Source organism: Vipera ursinii, assembly GCF_947247035.1.
Source record: "Vipera ursinii genome assembly, chromosome: Z".
NCBI lineage: Eukaryota > Metazoa > Chordata > Lepidosauria > Squamata > Viperidae > Vipera > Vipera ursinii.
This window is the reverse complement of record NC_139517.1, coordinates 99,343,177-99,357,241: the sequence shown is the minus strand read 5'-3', so window position 1 is coordinate 99,357,241 and position 14,065 is coordinate 99,343,177. Positions and strand designations below refer to the sequence as shown.

At 38.8% G+C, this 14,065-nt stretch overlaps 1 protein-coding gene across 1 annotated transcript in view; it reads left to right on the top strand.

Moving 5' to 3' along the window:
* DYNC1I1 (dynein cytoplasmic 1 intermediate chain 1) overlaps positions 1 to 13,661 on the top strand; it is a 215,334-nt gene extending 201,673 nt beyond the window's left edge. Inside the window, exon 17 of the mRNA XM_083376361.1 lies at positions 12,727 to 13,661. Coding sequence (XP_083232487.1) covers positions 12,727 to 12,837 — 111 coding nt within the window. The 3' untranslated portion in view covers positions 12,838 to 13,661. The remainder of the gene's footprint in view (positions 1 to 12,726) is intronic.
* Positions 13,662 to 14,065: the final 404 nt, after the last annotated feature.

Here is a 14,065-nt window from a genome sequence, read left to right as displayed (position 1 = left end):
TGTCAATGAATAAGAAAATTTATGTACAAGAGGCAGAGCTGGGGCAGAGTTAAGCAAGTCAACAGCCTAGAGCACAGGTCTGCAACCCGCAGCTCCGGAGCTGCATGCGGCTCTTTCAGCCGTCTCCTGTGGCTCCTAGTCCTCTGCCATGTGCAGTCCCCCCCAAAAAAGTGGGACTAAAAAAGTTCAACCAATCAATTCAAATATGTAGGGTAGGTGCATATCTCGCCTTGGCTCCACTCTTCAGTCAAACCCTGTTCTGTGCATGCGCGCATGTACACGCATGTGCACACATTTTTTGCGGCTCCCAGTTTTTCCTTTTGTGAGGGAACCGGTTCCGAGTGGCTCTTTCACTGTTTTAGGTTGCTGACCCCTGGCCTAGAGTCATTCTGTTATCACAAATAGTCTAAGCCCAACCCCTTTTGAATTCCATCGATCCTTATCTGGTATTTATGTAGCGTATGGCTGGTCACACACAGAATTAAAAGCACTTCATATTTACAAGTTAGAACAGTTAAAACATTTTTTTTAAAAAGAAGCAATTATAAAACCTAAGAGGAAAACAGAAATAACATTTCAGAGTTTAATGTCGAGTTTGGAGATCTAGTCAGTAGCTGCCGTTGTTACGCAGAGGAAGTCCTTAAAATCTCCTGGGTATCTTCTATTAGTGCACCTTATCTGGTGCCAGCTTGGTATCAAATATTAGTTGACTAGATTTGTGTGTATAAGCTTGAACAAGAAATCTCTTTAACTGCAACTTATGTATCGTCCTGGTTCTTTTGCCTGACAATAAGTATTTGTCCTGAGACAGTAGCCTTTATACCACAGGTCGGCAACCTGCGGCTCCGGAGCCGCATACAGCTCTTTGAGCCGTCTCTTGCGGCTCCCAGCCGCCTGGTGCGTGCGCACCTCTTCCAACGGGCAGTGGTGCGCGCGCACCTCTCCAAATGGAGAGTGGCACTGCCCGTTTGGAGAGGTGCACGCGCACCTCCCCGAATGGGCGGAGGTGCACGCGCACCTCCCCAAACCTTTGGAGAGCTGCGCGCGTACCTCCGCGCGAATGGGCAGCGGTGCCGCTCTTTCAAGAAGCTGCCGCGGCCCGTCTGTGAAGCTGCCGAAAGCGGCAGCTTAGCAGACGGGCCGCGGCAGCTTCCTCAAAGAGCGGCGCCCCTGCTCATTCTGAGAGGTGCGCGTGCACCTCTCCGAACGACCGGAGTTGCGCGCGCACCTCCCCAAACCTTTGGGGAGGTGCGCGCGTACCTCCGCGCGAAGGGGCAGCGGTGCCGCTCTTTGAGGAAGCTGCCGAAAGCGGCAGCTTCCTCAAAGAGCGGCACCGCTGCCCCTTCGCGCGGAGGTACGCGCGCACCTCCGGTCGTTCGGAGAGGTGCGCGCGCACCTCTCGGAATGGGCAGGGGCGCCGCTCTTTGAGGAAGCTGCCACGGCCCGTCTGCAAAGCTGCCGAAAGCGGCAGCTTTGCAGACGGGCCGTCGGGCAACCGGGAACCGGTTCCATCTCATTTTTAAAAAAATGGCAGCCGCGTGCGTCCGCGCATGCGCAAAAAACTTTTTTGCGCATGCGCGTGCATGGACACACGCACGCGGCTCCCTCTTTTTTTAATTTGTGATGGAACCGGTTCCCAGTGGCTCTTTTTCTTTTTTAGGTTGCCGACCCCTGCTTTATACCAAGTCTTTTTACCTTGATGGTTCATGTATTAAAAACCTACTGATCTGTTTTTAGACAGCCTAAGTTTAAGTTATTTTAAGCAGAGGAATCAGCTGGAAGGGGACAAATAATAAAAGAATCATGGTATTATTCCAATGCAAGTTATATTTTTGTAGTGATGTACAAAAGAGGCAGAATCTGTGTTGCAATAACATGATACAATTTTTGTCACATCACTTCTGATTTTAAGCCTGTCAGTTAACATCTTAAATAAGTTCATCTTCAAAAGATTAATTTAGTTATGCCTTTTGCCTGAAACTTTGGAGAAACATTGTCACTCATGTGGACTAGGATAGGCAATAAGGCTATTTTTCATGCATGGCCAAGCTTCTATCCATTATAACTCTGTTTTCTAAAAAAAGAAAAGATTTAAGTATCATCCTCTATAATTGTATTTTCAGAATGTCTATGGCTGCATTAACTAATAAAAAACAATTAAAAGAAAGTATGGAGAACACGGCTCTTGGAATTCTTTCCAACTCCTTTATTAGCAGAGGTCACTGAAAGCATCTAGTTGTGTGTTGTATCTCTGTGTAGGTTTCTGCTTTCCCCTATTGTTTTGTGTGTATGAGGGTACTGGGCAGCATAAGGGAACTGGACATGTTTTAATAGGATTCTCTGATTACTTACATTGGAACATTTAGATGGAAAGAATGCTACCCAACAGTTTTTTCTTAAGTGTTCTTAGCTTTTAGTTGAAAGTTTTTTAAAAAACATATGATGAGATGATAATGGTCATAGAAAATATGTAGAAACATTTAGTTCTGAATAAAGATTCACAAAAGGACTCTGATCTGAAACATTGCAGACAAAAGAAATATTCCCATATTGATCCCATGAGTGTCTTTGAAGTTCAAGCCTGCATATCCTTACTGGCAGGAGTACGACTGAATGGAGAAGTGACAAATTATTTTTTCTTATGAAGACTAAGAAAGATTGAAGAATGGATTTATTACACCTAAATAGAAATTACTTCTGTTTGAATTTTGTTGGGAAAATAAACCCACTGTGGTGACTGAATCTGTTATATTTAATAGGACAACAAATGATAATAAATGGAGATATTTGATCCAGGATGAATTAACTTTTAACTTTTGGGATAATTTAAGATAGATAAGATGCTATGGCAAACTTTCTATGAGTATGTTACAGTTTGTATGCATAGGTAACAGTTTATAAACAGAGGGTTTTGAAACCTTAATTTTGTCTGTTTATTATTATTATTACTCTTCCTGTTAACTATAACTATTTTGTCATTAGTATATAAAAGACAGGACAATAATTTGCAAATAAATTAGTAATTTAGAAAAATTGAGGGGGGCTGTTTCACATGGGGTGGAAACTAATATTGTAGTAATGTATTAATCAGTATTCAACGAGGAGGGGATAATGTGTTTTTTGTGGAGATTTTTCTTTTCTTGACTGTTCTGTGTTTTTCTTATTTTTTGTCTTTTTTGGAGTTTTGTATTTTAATTTTCTTTTGAATAAACTAAAAAATAGAATGGAAAAAAGGAAAGAATTAAAACAATTGAGCCTGCCGTCCAGGATAGAACAGGTTCAGAAAAAAATAATAGGTAAACTGAATTAACATTTGAAATATTAATACATACATTAGATGGCACATTGCTATTTTTTGCTACCACTTTGGTTAAACCTACTTATAAGTTTGTCATCGGTTGACTGTTGGTACTTTTTGTTTTTCGTATTAAATTTCTTGGTTACCATCTTTTCCTATAACATATTTAAGAACCTATATTGAAACTGTTTCTGTTAGCTGAGTTGAACCAAAAGCTTAACAGAATTTCCAAAAAGAATGCTATTGCTAAGCACATTGATTTGTGCTTTAAATTGTAAGCCGCCCTGAGTCTTCGGAGAAGGGCGGGATATAAATGGGATTAAAAAAAATTAACAAATGAAAATTAAATAACTAATCTAAAGTAATAATGATTTTAGGTCAGGCATGTAGTTCAATGCTAGAGCACATGCTTTATTTATGAGACTGTCACTCTAGCCTATGTGGCATAAAATGTTGCTAGTAGGATTGTCTAGCATGGTATCCTGCATTGTAAAGAGTATGTTAGCTTGATTTTTAGCAACTTTGGCTTCAAAGTATACTTAGTTAGGCGAAGAAAGGCTATTTAATTTCAGCCCTCTTAGATTCAGATGAGGAATCAAGATCATAGGGTCACTTGTTAGTGCACTTTCTCAAGAATTTAGTCCATTTGATGTTTCTAGAACAGCAGGATGGAGAAGGCAGAACTAAACTTTTCAGTGTAAGGCAGGGGTGTCAAACTCAATTTCATTGAGGGCCACATCAGCATTGCGGTTGCCCTCAGGGGGCCGGGTGGGTACGGCCAGGGTGGGCGTGGCCTACTGGGTGGGTGTGGGTAGAGTGTGTATGGCCTACTGGGTGGGCGTGGCCAGCTCTACATTGTTTGCGTCAAGGGTTCCTATGGGGTCTGGGCAGGAGTGGGACAGATCTGAGGGTCTCTGGGCCAGGGCCAAGGCAGTGGGGGCCGTTCCCTCACTGTTTCCAGGATGGCTTCGTGGGCCACATGAAACCACTTCGCGGGCCAGATCCGGCCCCCGGGCCTTGTGTTTGACATGTCTGGTGTAAGGTATGGGAGTTTCAGCAATGTCTTCAAGTTATGAAGTTTGGTCCAGTGTGGAGTCTTTTTGGGTGGTAGTTCTTAAGTTGCCGGCACCACCGCCATGCCCGTTTGAACAGTATAGAAACAGAGTTCATAGCAGAAGTTAATTGAGACAAACCCTTGCAAATTAAATTTAAAGAAGGGCAGTCTACACAGTTCTTCTGATACCTGCTATGCAGTGGATGGAAGCAGTCTTCAGTCTGCCTGTGGTATTTCACCCCTTCAGTTATGCACACCAGTGTATACATAGAGCTGATTAAAATCATCTGCATGCAGTTTTCTGGCTTCAGCCTCCTTGCCAGTGGTTTCATCCATTGTTAGCACGGAGGCTGGGTTCCCCGAGAGTTAAGCAGAGCGGTGCGCTTGTTAGGCTCTGGGTTCCTTTGGTGGCCTTTTTCTTCTAGATTACCACCCACTTTGTTTCCAGCCATGTGTGTGGCACTGGGTGCTGCCTGAAAAAATACTGACTTTTTAAAGCTATATATATATATATATAAAGAAAAATAACGAAGGAGTTTTGATACCACCGCAGGATCAAAGCCAGAATAGGTAGTATATATAATGGTATACATTTGCCTGTACTGAATTAGCAGCAAAATATCTTCTCGGGCCTCAGACTAATCAAACCTCTTCCAGAGGCAGAGTAAAAATGTGACATGGAAAGTTTTTCCTACGAGATTGCAGTGCTGTAAGATTTGAAAAGGATGGGGCATATTATTGTTAAAAGGAAGTGAAAAATTATCTGTATATATATATATATATATATATATATATATATATATATATATATATATATATATATATATATATATATATATATTTGTCGACTTGTGTTCTTGTCACAGTTTTATAAAGAAAAAATGTCTCTGCAGAAATCTAGATGTAAATCACAGGGCTGTGCTCTAGCACTGAACAAAGTCAGTAATGGTAAAAATAAAACATCCACCTTGACTGACAGCAATTCAAGAAGGGTTTTAACTTGAGGTAGGACAGAAAAGACTCCACTGTCTCTGTTTCTGATTCATGGTCCTGTGTGGAGTTCCTCTTCTAGTATGTCAAATAGGAATTGTGTTGTTGTTTTTTGAAAAAAAAAAAGCCTAGGTAACTTTTTTTTGTTGACCAAAAAATACTGTGATGAGGTAGGAAAAAAAGGGGGATTATCAGATTTTGGGATGAACAGGTCCATCTTTCCATCAGAGTGGTTCTCTTTCTCAGTTGGTCCAGTTGCAGCAATTGCATAGATGGCAAGATATGTGTCGGGGGGGGGGAAGGTCAAGAAATGAATTGATTGCCACATCCTATAGAAGGAATCTGATTTTCCCAATGTGTATTACAAAATTGAGAACAGTTAAGATTCTCATTCTCTCTCCCTCTCTCCCTCCCTCCCCCTCTCTCTTACATGCACACACAATTCAATTGGCAATTGGCAATTTCCAGAGATGTTAATCCAGCCACATTATCAGGTGAATCTTTCCTGCCTTAGAAAATCAAGCAGCTAGAAATGAACTAATGCTGCTTATTCAATATTTCTGCTTCTTAAGTTCTCTGGAATCTCAAGTGGGGAAGCAGAAGCCAGAACATTTACCTTAATAGCTTCAAAGAATTTTTACTTGGTTGGTGGCTTACTTGAAGAGTAATGTTTGACAATATCCACCATCTAGGATGCAGAGCCAATACGATCTAGAGGCTATAGGAAATCTTACAGTAGATCTCAATGCTGAATGCTTTTCTTAGAGCAACTTGTATAGTAAATAGGATGATGGAAACTGTTTAGAACAAACAGTTAATAGTAATGCTCTCTTGAGATACGAGTTTTCTGAAATGATTTTGTTAAATTGAAAGATTACAAGGCTGCTGGTAAACCACACTTTTAACTTTATTTGTAAGTTTCATCTTAATCATTATAACCTATTTGTCTTGCTGATGCTATTGGAGGAACCAAACTAAAATTAACTCAAATTCTTTTTCGCGGTCCTTAATTAGCCAGCTTTGCAAAATCTTTTTAACTAGTTCTCCTGGAGCCACACATAATTAAGAACAGAGAATATCAAAATGAGAATGCCACGATGCGAATTTCTGTAAAATAACATTCCTCTTTCCAAATAAAGGCTTCTTTCACCGAATATGAAGAAAAAAGTATGATGAAATAGATGCCATCCAAAACATTTTTGCATCTGAAAAAGAAAACTAAAACGGCTTTCTCCCATTTTCAATTTTGTGAAATGGCCAAATAAATGGGGGTTGAACACTGAAAACAATGCCACAATGCCTGCAGGTCAGTTCCTAAGACAAAGTGCCTCCCATCCTTGAGTTTTAGAAAATTCTGAAAAATAGCAAAATAATTTTACATTTGGAGAAGAAATTGTATCATTGTGTAAAAAGGTTATCCAGCCATATCTTGCATAGGACAATATGAGAAATTACTTACTAGTTAGAAGCTTATTTAACACAGGAGAGTTGAGGACCATCAAAGCGGCAATGATATACAGGTAGTCCTCAACTTACAACAATTCCTTTGGTGACCGTTCAAAGTTACATCATCACTGAAAAAGTGACCTACGACTATTTTTTTCACTTACGACCATCACATCATCCCCACGGTCACATGATCAAATTTGAGATGCTTGGCAGATGACTCATATTTATGACAGATGCACTGTCCAGGAGCCATGTGATCACCTTTTGTGACCTTCTGACAAGCCAGATCAGTGGGGAGCCAGTTTCATTTAACAATCATGTTACTAATGTACAACTATAGTGATTCACTTAACGACTGTGGCAAGAAAATTCGTAAAACGGGGCAAAACACATTTAATAAATGTTTCACTTAGCAACAGAAATTCTGGACTCAATTATGGTCCTAAGTTGACAACTACCTGTAAAGTGGCTACATCAAACCTAAGGGCAGGGTTTTCTCATTATTTTGTTGAGGGTTTTAAAATATTTAGCATATTGGAATTTTTTTAAAAAAATCTTTAAACTCTACTTTGGGAGTCAAGCTATATTTTTTTTTGTTTCTTCTGCCCAGAAATGATGAGAAACAAACTTCATTTTTGACCATCATCATTTAACGATTGATATTTCCTGAAATAATCAAAGGCTGGGTTGTTTTGGATTGACTAACTATCTTGCTGTATTCCAGAATGCCCTAAAGTTTTTTTTTAATCAATTATTAGTGACAAAGAGCTCTGAGCTGGATACAGCAAAAATAAGGATCAAGTGAGAAAACGATATAATGATGCAGCCTTCATCTACTTTCTGAGGCATTGTACCAGATTTAAATTACCAATTTGGAAAGGATCAATTTCACTTAAGTTGATAAGAAATACACTCTTATGCAAAGGGTATCCACTTAGGTTTAGTAGTTTTCCTGCCCGCACCCCTGTGGGGCACAATTGACAGTTTTGCAGTGGGAAATTATATGTAAGAAGCGATACTCTTAGCATGGTATAAATGAAATTGTATGACTTTGTCTGGAATTAATTAATTTCTGAAATTAATTTAAAAAGTACTGGAATCTTTGCCCCTCCTTAAAAGGTATATCCAGTAGAAAGATAGTTGCTCTGAGTTGCATTTTTACTTAAGTTACAAAATGGCTTTTTCTTTAGCAAGGACTTGGAAGCCTTCAGCATTTTTACGTATATGTTTGTAGTGGAAGTCACTATGGCCTGGAGGAGAAGGGAAATTGCTCCCATAGTTGAATCCATGCCAGAGAGATTTGGAACATAAAAGCTGTTGTGTACAATAAAGACAGTTTTCTAAGAATATAGAAAAGCAGACTTGACTTACAGTCCCACTTTTGTGCATTATGGGACAGTATTTTGTATCAGGACATCCATTTTTGAAGTATTTACGTACTGCCATAGAACTAACAAAACCATAACTTTGTATGTACTAACCAATTCCAATTTATTTTAGATTATTATTGATGCTGATAGTATTATCTCTGTGTGAGCAGGCATTCATAATTATCTTTGGGGCAATATTGCTTGCATTTCCATAAGATTCATTTTCTGTTGCTATTTTGCGGTGAAATAAATATAAAATTAAAATAAAGTAAAATTATTCGTTTTAATTACTCTACTTCCTTAGAGGAGTGCATATTATAGCCTCCTTGATTAGTTTGTGTAAATTCTCATACCTTTCCTGTGCTGGGCAGACACCTTTGATGATATAGCTAGAGAGGTCTGGGAAATGAAGAAGGGGAATTGAATTACAGTTTCTCTTTGTGCCCTGGGCTAGATCCTAATGATTTGCAAAAGGATAAATATTTTATTTCATTCTAAATTTTATAAAAGCAGTAATCTGGGGAATTGATTCAAATTTTAATGGAGCATATACTTTAGCATGGAGAATTTTCTAGTGGAAATCTCTAGTGGGACTGGGAAAAGGTTGTCTGAATCTGCAGAATTCCAACAAGTTGAGGTGGTATAAGGCAATCTTGTTCGTTAACAATGCATTCTAGTAGTGAATGATAATCCCTTACATTGGATAGATCAGGGGTCCCCAATCCCCAGTCTGTGGGCCGGTATGGGCCATGGCATGTCAACAACAGGTCCACACAAACAAGCAAAGCCCCATCTGTGGGATGCAGGCAGCACACATAACCATGCAGTCTCTGGTCCATGGAAAAAAGCTTTCTCCATGGAACCGGTCCCTGGTGCCCAAAAGGTTGGGGACCTCTGGGCTAGATGCTTGGTGCTCTGTACATTCTTACAGAAAAAATGAACATCAAGCTATTCTAGGACTAAACATTTTGCTGAAGTAGGTATTGCTCCCCCCCCCTCTCAAAAAGCATTATCATGAACCAACACAACACTGGATGTGATGCCATAGAAAATCCTGCCAAATATGAAGTTGCCAAAGGAGTACTGCTAGTGAAGTTCAGAAGTCTACTGTGAAATGTTATGAAAACTCATGACGAGCCATGCATAACAAGGGTGGGGGCATGTTGACTTCCGGTGTGATGTTGGTTCATGATAATGCTTGTCCGCACACCACTAGATTTACCCAAGAACTTTTGAAGCAGTTCTGTTGGGATGTTTTTGATCACACACACACACACACACACACACACACACACACACACACACCCTGCATAGCCCAGATTTGGCACCGAGTGACTACTACTAAGGTATTTCAAACCTTGTAAGACATTGTGACAAGTGCCGCAGTTTGAATGGCGATTATATCAAAAAGTAATGCAATGTTGTAGTTTTCTAATGTGCATAATAAATGTTCTGAATCTGTGAGTGTCATTGATTACCAAATGGAGGTTTATTTCCAAATTTTAACCCCCAGTCTGTTTCAGAAAACCTTGAGGCTCCAGTGGTGCCAGTGGAAGCTTTCAGTTATATGGGAGTAGGGTTAGGTAGTTTGCTTCTGAAGGAAAAGAAAAATTCAGAGAGACACAGGAAAAGCACAAAAACTAGATTAAATAATTTGGACAAATTTTCCACTATTTTATCTTATAGAAAAGTTAGTTTTGCATGTATAATGTATCTTAAGGTCTTTCTATAATTTTTTGCCCTGCACTATAATGCTGAAAAGAGGAATCTTCTAGTCCATATCATTATTTTAACTGGGGATTTCAAGATCAATATAATCTTTTTAATTGATTTTAAGTTTTGTAATTGTATTGTTTTTAAAAAAACCTTGTGAACCGCCCTGAGTCCTACGGGAGAAGGGCGGTATATAAATTGAATGAATGAATGAATGAATGAATAATTTAATATTCTTAATGTATCCATATGAAACCCATAAACAAACTCATCTCTGCCTCCTATGAACACAAAAAAGGTCCACTATATCAAGCCAAGGATGAGGTAATCTAGCATTCTCAACCAGATGCATATAAGAAACTCATGAACTTGGATAGCCCATACAAGTCGCTCCCAAAGACTGGTCTTCTGCCATTGTTCAAAGTTACTACTTGCCATTTAGGATGTAGTGCACAGTTGTTCAGCTTCTAACCCTAGATAACCTGATCTTCCATGCATTTTAAAACCATAGTAGTGACCATTGCCAAATCTGTCCACTGCAAATTCCATTGTTTAATCATTTGTTGTGTAAAAAAGTCCTTTTACTGGTATTATATCCTGTCATGTCCTCCCTGATCAATTTTTGTTCCAAGTTTGCTTATTATCAACTTATTCATGAATAAGTATTTGGTGCTTCCCCAATAATTTTATCTTATCTCTTCCGCCTTTCTTTTCTTAATATTGTTCTCTTTACATTACCCAATTGCCTACTGAATCTCTGTCTCTTCCTGAACCCATTTGTTCCCAACCCCTTTCTCAACTTTATTTACTTTGAGATGATTTGGAAATGAAGTTATTGACACTTAGCTTTGCGTTATATGAAGTCAAAAGAAATCCGTTATTCTAAAAGTACATATAGTAATGTACAACTAAGCTTGTGAAAAGTCTGTGAAATTTGTGTCCTCTGAACTAAATCTTTTAAATACTTCTTAATGTCACTAAAATTTACTTATTGTAATCTGAGATATTTCTTTATTTTATAATCTCTGATATTATGTTAATGGAAAGTTGCTGGAAACATTGCTAGGTTTAATGGCTGTCAGGCAATGAAAGAACATACAGATAAGGCATATACTGTACCTAATGTCTTCCAACAGTTTCTTTCTCTCACAAACATCTGGGGAGAAACTATAGACTTAATACTCAACCATAAAAGAACATGGTTGATATAAATTCATTGTTTCTTACCTCAGCAGCTATAAGATGTGTGGATATCGCCACCCAGACTACCCTGAGCCAGCCTGAAACCTGCTTCAGTTGCAAATGCTATTCTAAATCTTAGTTATGAAAATATACATTGAGAAACAACTTCAATTTTGTTTTGCATTCTCAAATATTGTAACTAAATTGTAAATAGCAAGGATTTTCTTGGCCTTCCCTTTGAAGCATCATAGGGATCGGATATTTATGCATAGTTTTAAGTAATGAACCAGTGTTTGAAGGTTATCTTTTTAGTTTGCTTTTGACTTAGAGCAGTGATGGCAAACCTTTTAGAGACCAAGTGCCCAAACTGCAACCCAAAACCCATTTATGTATCGTCGGGTGCCAGGTGGGGTGGCCCATTGGGTGGGTGTGGCCCATTGGGTGGGCATGGCTGCAGTGGTAACAGCACTGGGTGGGACTAATTCAATTAATCAATTCCAACTTTGTGAGATCTTTTTTCCCCCATGAGAAGTTGAAATTGATTGATTGATTGAACCTTTTTTTATTTTGCATACAGCATTGGAGGCCTAAAGCAAAAAGATTTTATAAAACCCAGCTGAAGGCCTTGGACTGGGGCGACGGCGCGTGCCCACAGAGCGGGCTCTGCGTGCCACCTGTGGCACGCGTGCCCAAGGTTCACCACCACGGGCTTACAGTAATATATAAAAACAGGGGAACATCATTTGTTCAAGGCTTTCTAATTTCTTTTTTGTTTTCCTTTGCCATCTTGAGTTTGAACAAATCTACTTAAAATATTTGTTTAGCAACAACAGGTGTAGAATTCAACAGATAAATTTGACGTTTGCAACACTGATTCTGGCTTGTTCAGCCTGATATGGAAATATTGCACTGGAAGCAAAAAGTCTGATCATAATTTATAGTCATGTATACAGAGATGCACACTGTGCACAACCAGAGTTTTCTGGTATGACAATTCTAGGATTCTTTTTGGACATACATAAACCAAGTGAACTAAAGCAGGTTTAGACTGCTTTTAACTCCTGACACACACAAACCTGCAAAGCTCTTTTAACTAATTGCTTTAGCTATGCCAACCATTTATTTATGCATGGTAGTTTTTAGTTTCAAATTATTGAATTATCTCCTTTGTTCATCTCTTTCTTTGTTGGTTGAAAACCAGGCAGGCTTAATGAAGTCAGCTGCTATTGGAGAAATGGAAGGTTGATGCTTTTGTCAAAAACGTCCTTGAAAACTGGCTATCAGAGCCAGTTGTTACCAATATGGCTTCTCCACTTAGGCCCATATTTTGTAATGTGGAAATTGCAAACATTCAGATTACTTTAAGAAATCACATGTTGCCATCATAGGACATCTAGGCCACTCATGGTCACTCATTAAAATGTAAAGTTCCTTCAAGTTTATAGGAGGAAATTCTTTTGATTTCAAAGTTAAATTCACATTTGTGTCCTTGTAAAAAGGAGTCAGTCTTTCCCTCTCTGATACTGAAACTGGTTGTCAAAATTTTATAGGTTTTACAGTTCCAAACAATAATTGCCCTTAATGATGATTACAACGATAAACTGTTGCTTTGAAACTCCGCTCTCCATACACTGTAATTATATATACCTCTTATTTCTTTATCCTTACAGCTTGCTGTGCCTCACAGTGATGAATGGACTCGCTTTGCGCGCACTTTGGTAGAGATTCGGGCCAACAGAGCTGACAGTGAAGAAGAAGGCACCATGGAAATAGCTGCTTAGGAAGAAGCCTAGTTCTTCCATCCTATCTGTTGATGAAATCTTCATTGAGCATTAGTTCAGTACACTGTTGCTAGCAGTCTTCCTGCCAGCATTACTTATCAGGTTCTTTCCTACTAATCATGCTGTGCTTAGTAGCCTGGAAGTATTCAAATAGTTTCATCTCATGTTTCTCCTAGCAATTATAAATAAGAAAAAAAGAAAGTTATGTTGCTGCCTAGTTGATTAGTAATTGCAACAAGCAATTAAAAAACTAGGTAAACTTGGGCTCACAACCTTTTTGAGGGGGGACAGTCCAGGTAAATCTATATGAAGTCAGATATGATTGGATGCAGATGTGATGTGCTTTGTGACCTAGGAGTGGGCCAAAGATTTTAGATGTGGTGTTTCACATGGTGGCTTACATAATGAATGGATTATGTACTGCATCTATACTATATAAATATGGCTAATCATTACTGGTTGCGGTCTGCATGGAACATATTTATTTGAAAGCAGTAAAGCATGTGTATAATGAATCATTCATTGCCTTCCCATGCATGCTGGAATAATCTTGAATTCCAAAATAACAATTACAGGAAGTCACTTTGTAATAAAATGGTATTTGTAATAGGTTGAATAAATCAAACTTTAAAAATACCTGTGATTTCCTGGCAGTTTAATATTTCATGTTGGTCACATATATTTGTTACAAATCAATAGTAACCATCTGAATTGGGCTGCAATTGCTGTTACTACTAAGTCAATGTTGCAAAGTGTGCTGTAGCCATGTGTTACTGTTTTTGTATTAAACTTATCTCCAACAGTAAATGAGAGTATTTGAATAAAGAGGCTTATATAGTTGTAATATGGCTCTTTTTTGCTTTTCTTCAGAAAAGAAATCAAATTCATTCTTACAGATTAAAATGCTTCCAATGTTCCTCTAATGCCACCCTTAGGAATCAACCTGCATGGAAATTATTATTATTATTATTTTGTAACAAGGCTTGGTGATTAGATGTAGTTTTCCCCCCCAACATAATGCTTCCATAAATCCTGTGAAAATGTACGGGGTTGGCTCAAGATAACTTGCTGCATGAAAAGAACTGCTCCCACCCCAAGTACATTTCATCCACAGAAACCAATTCAAACTAATGTGACAGAATTCTTTTCTTCATGTAAGTTAGAGCAAGTCAGACATGTCAAACACAAGGCCCGGGGGCCAGATCCAGCCCGCAAAGTGGTTTCATGT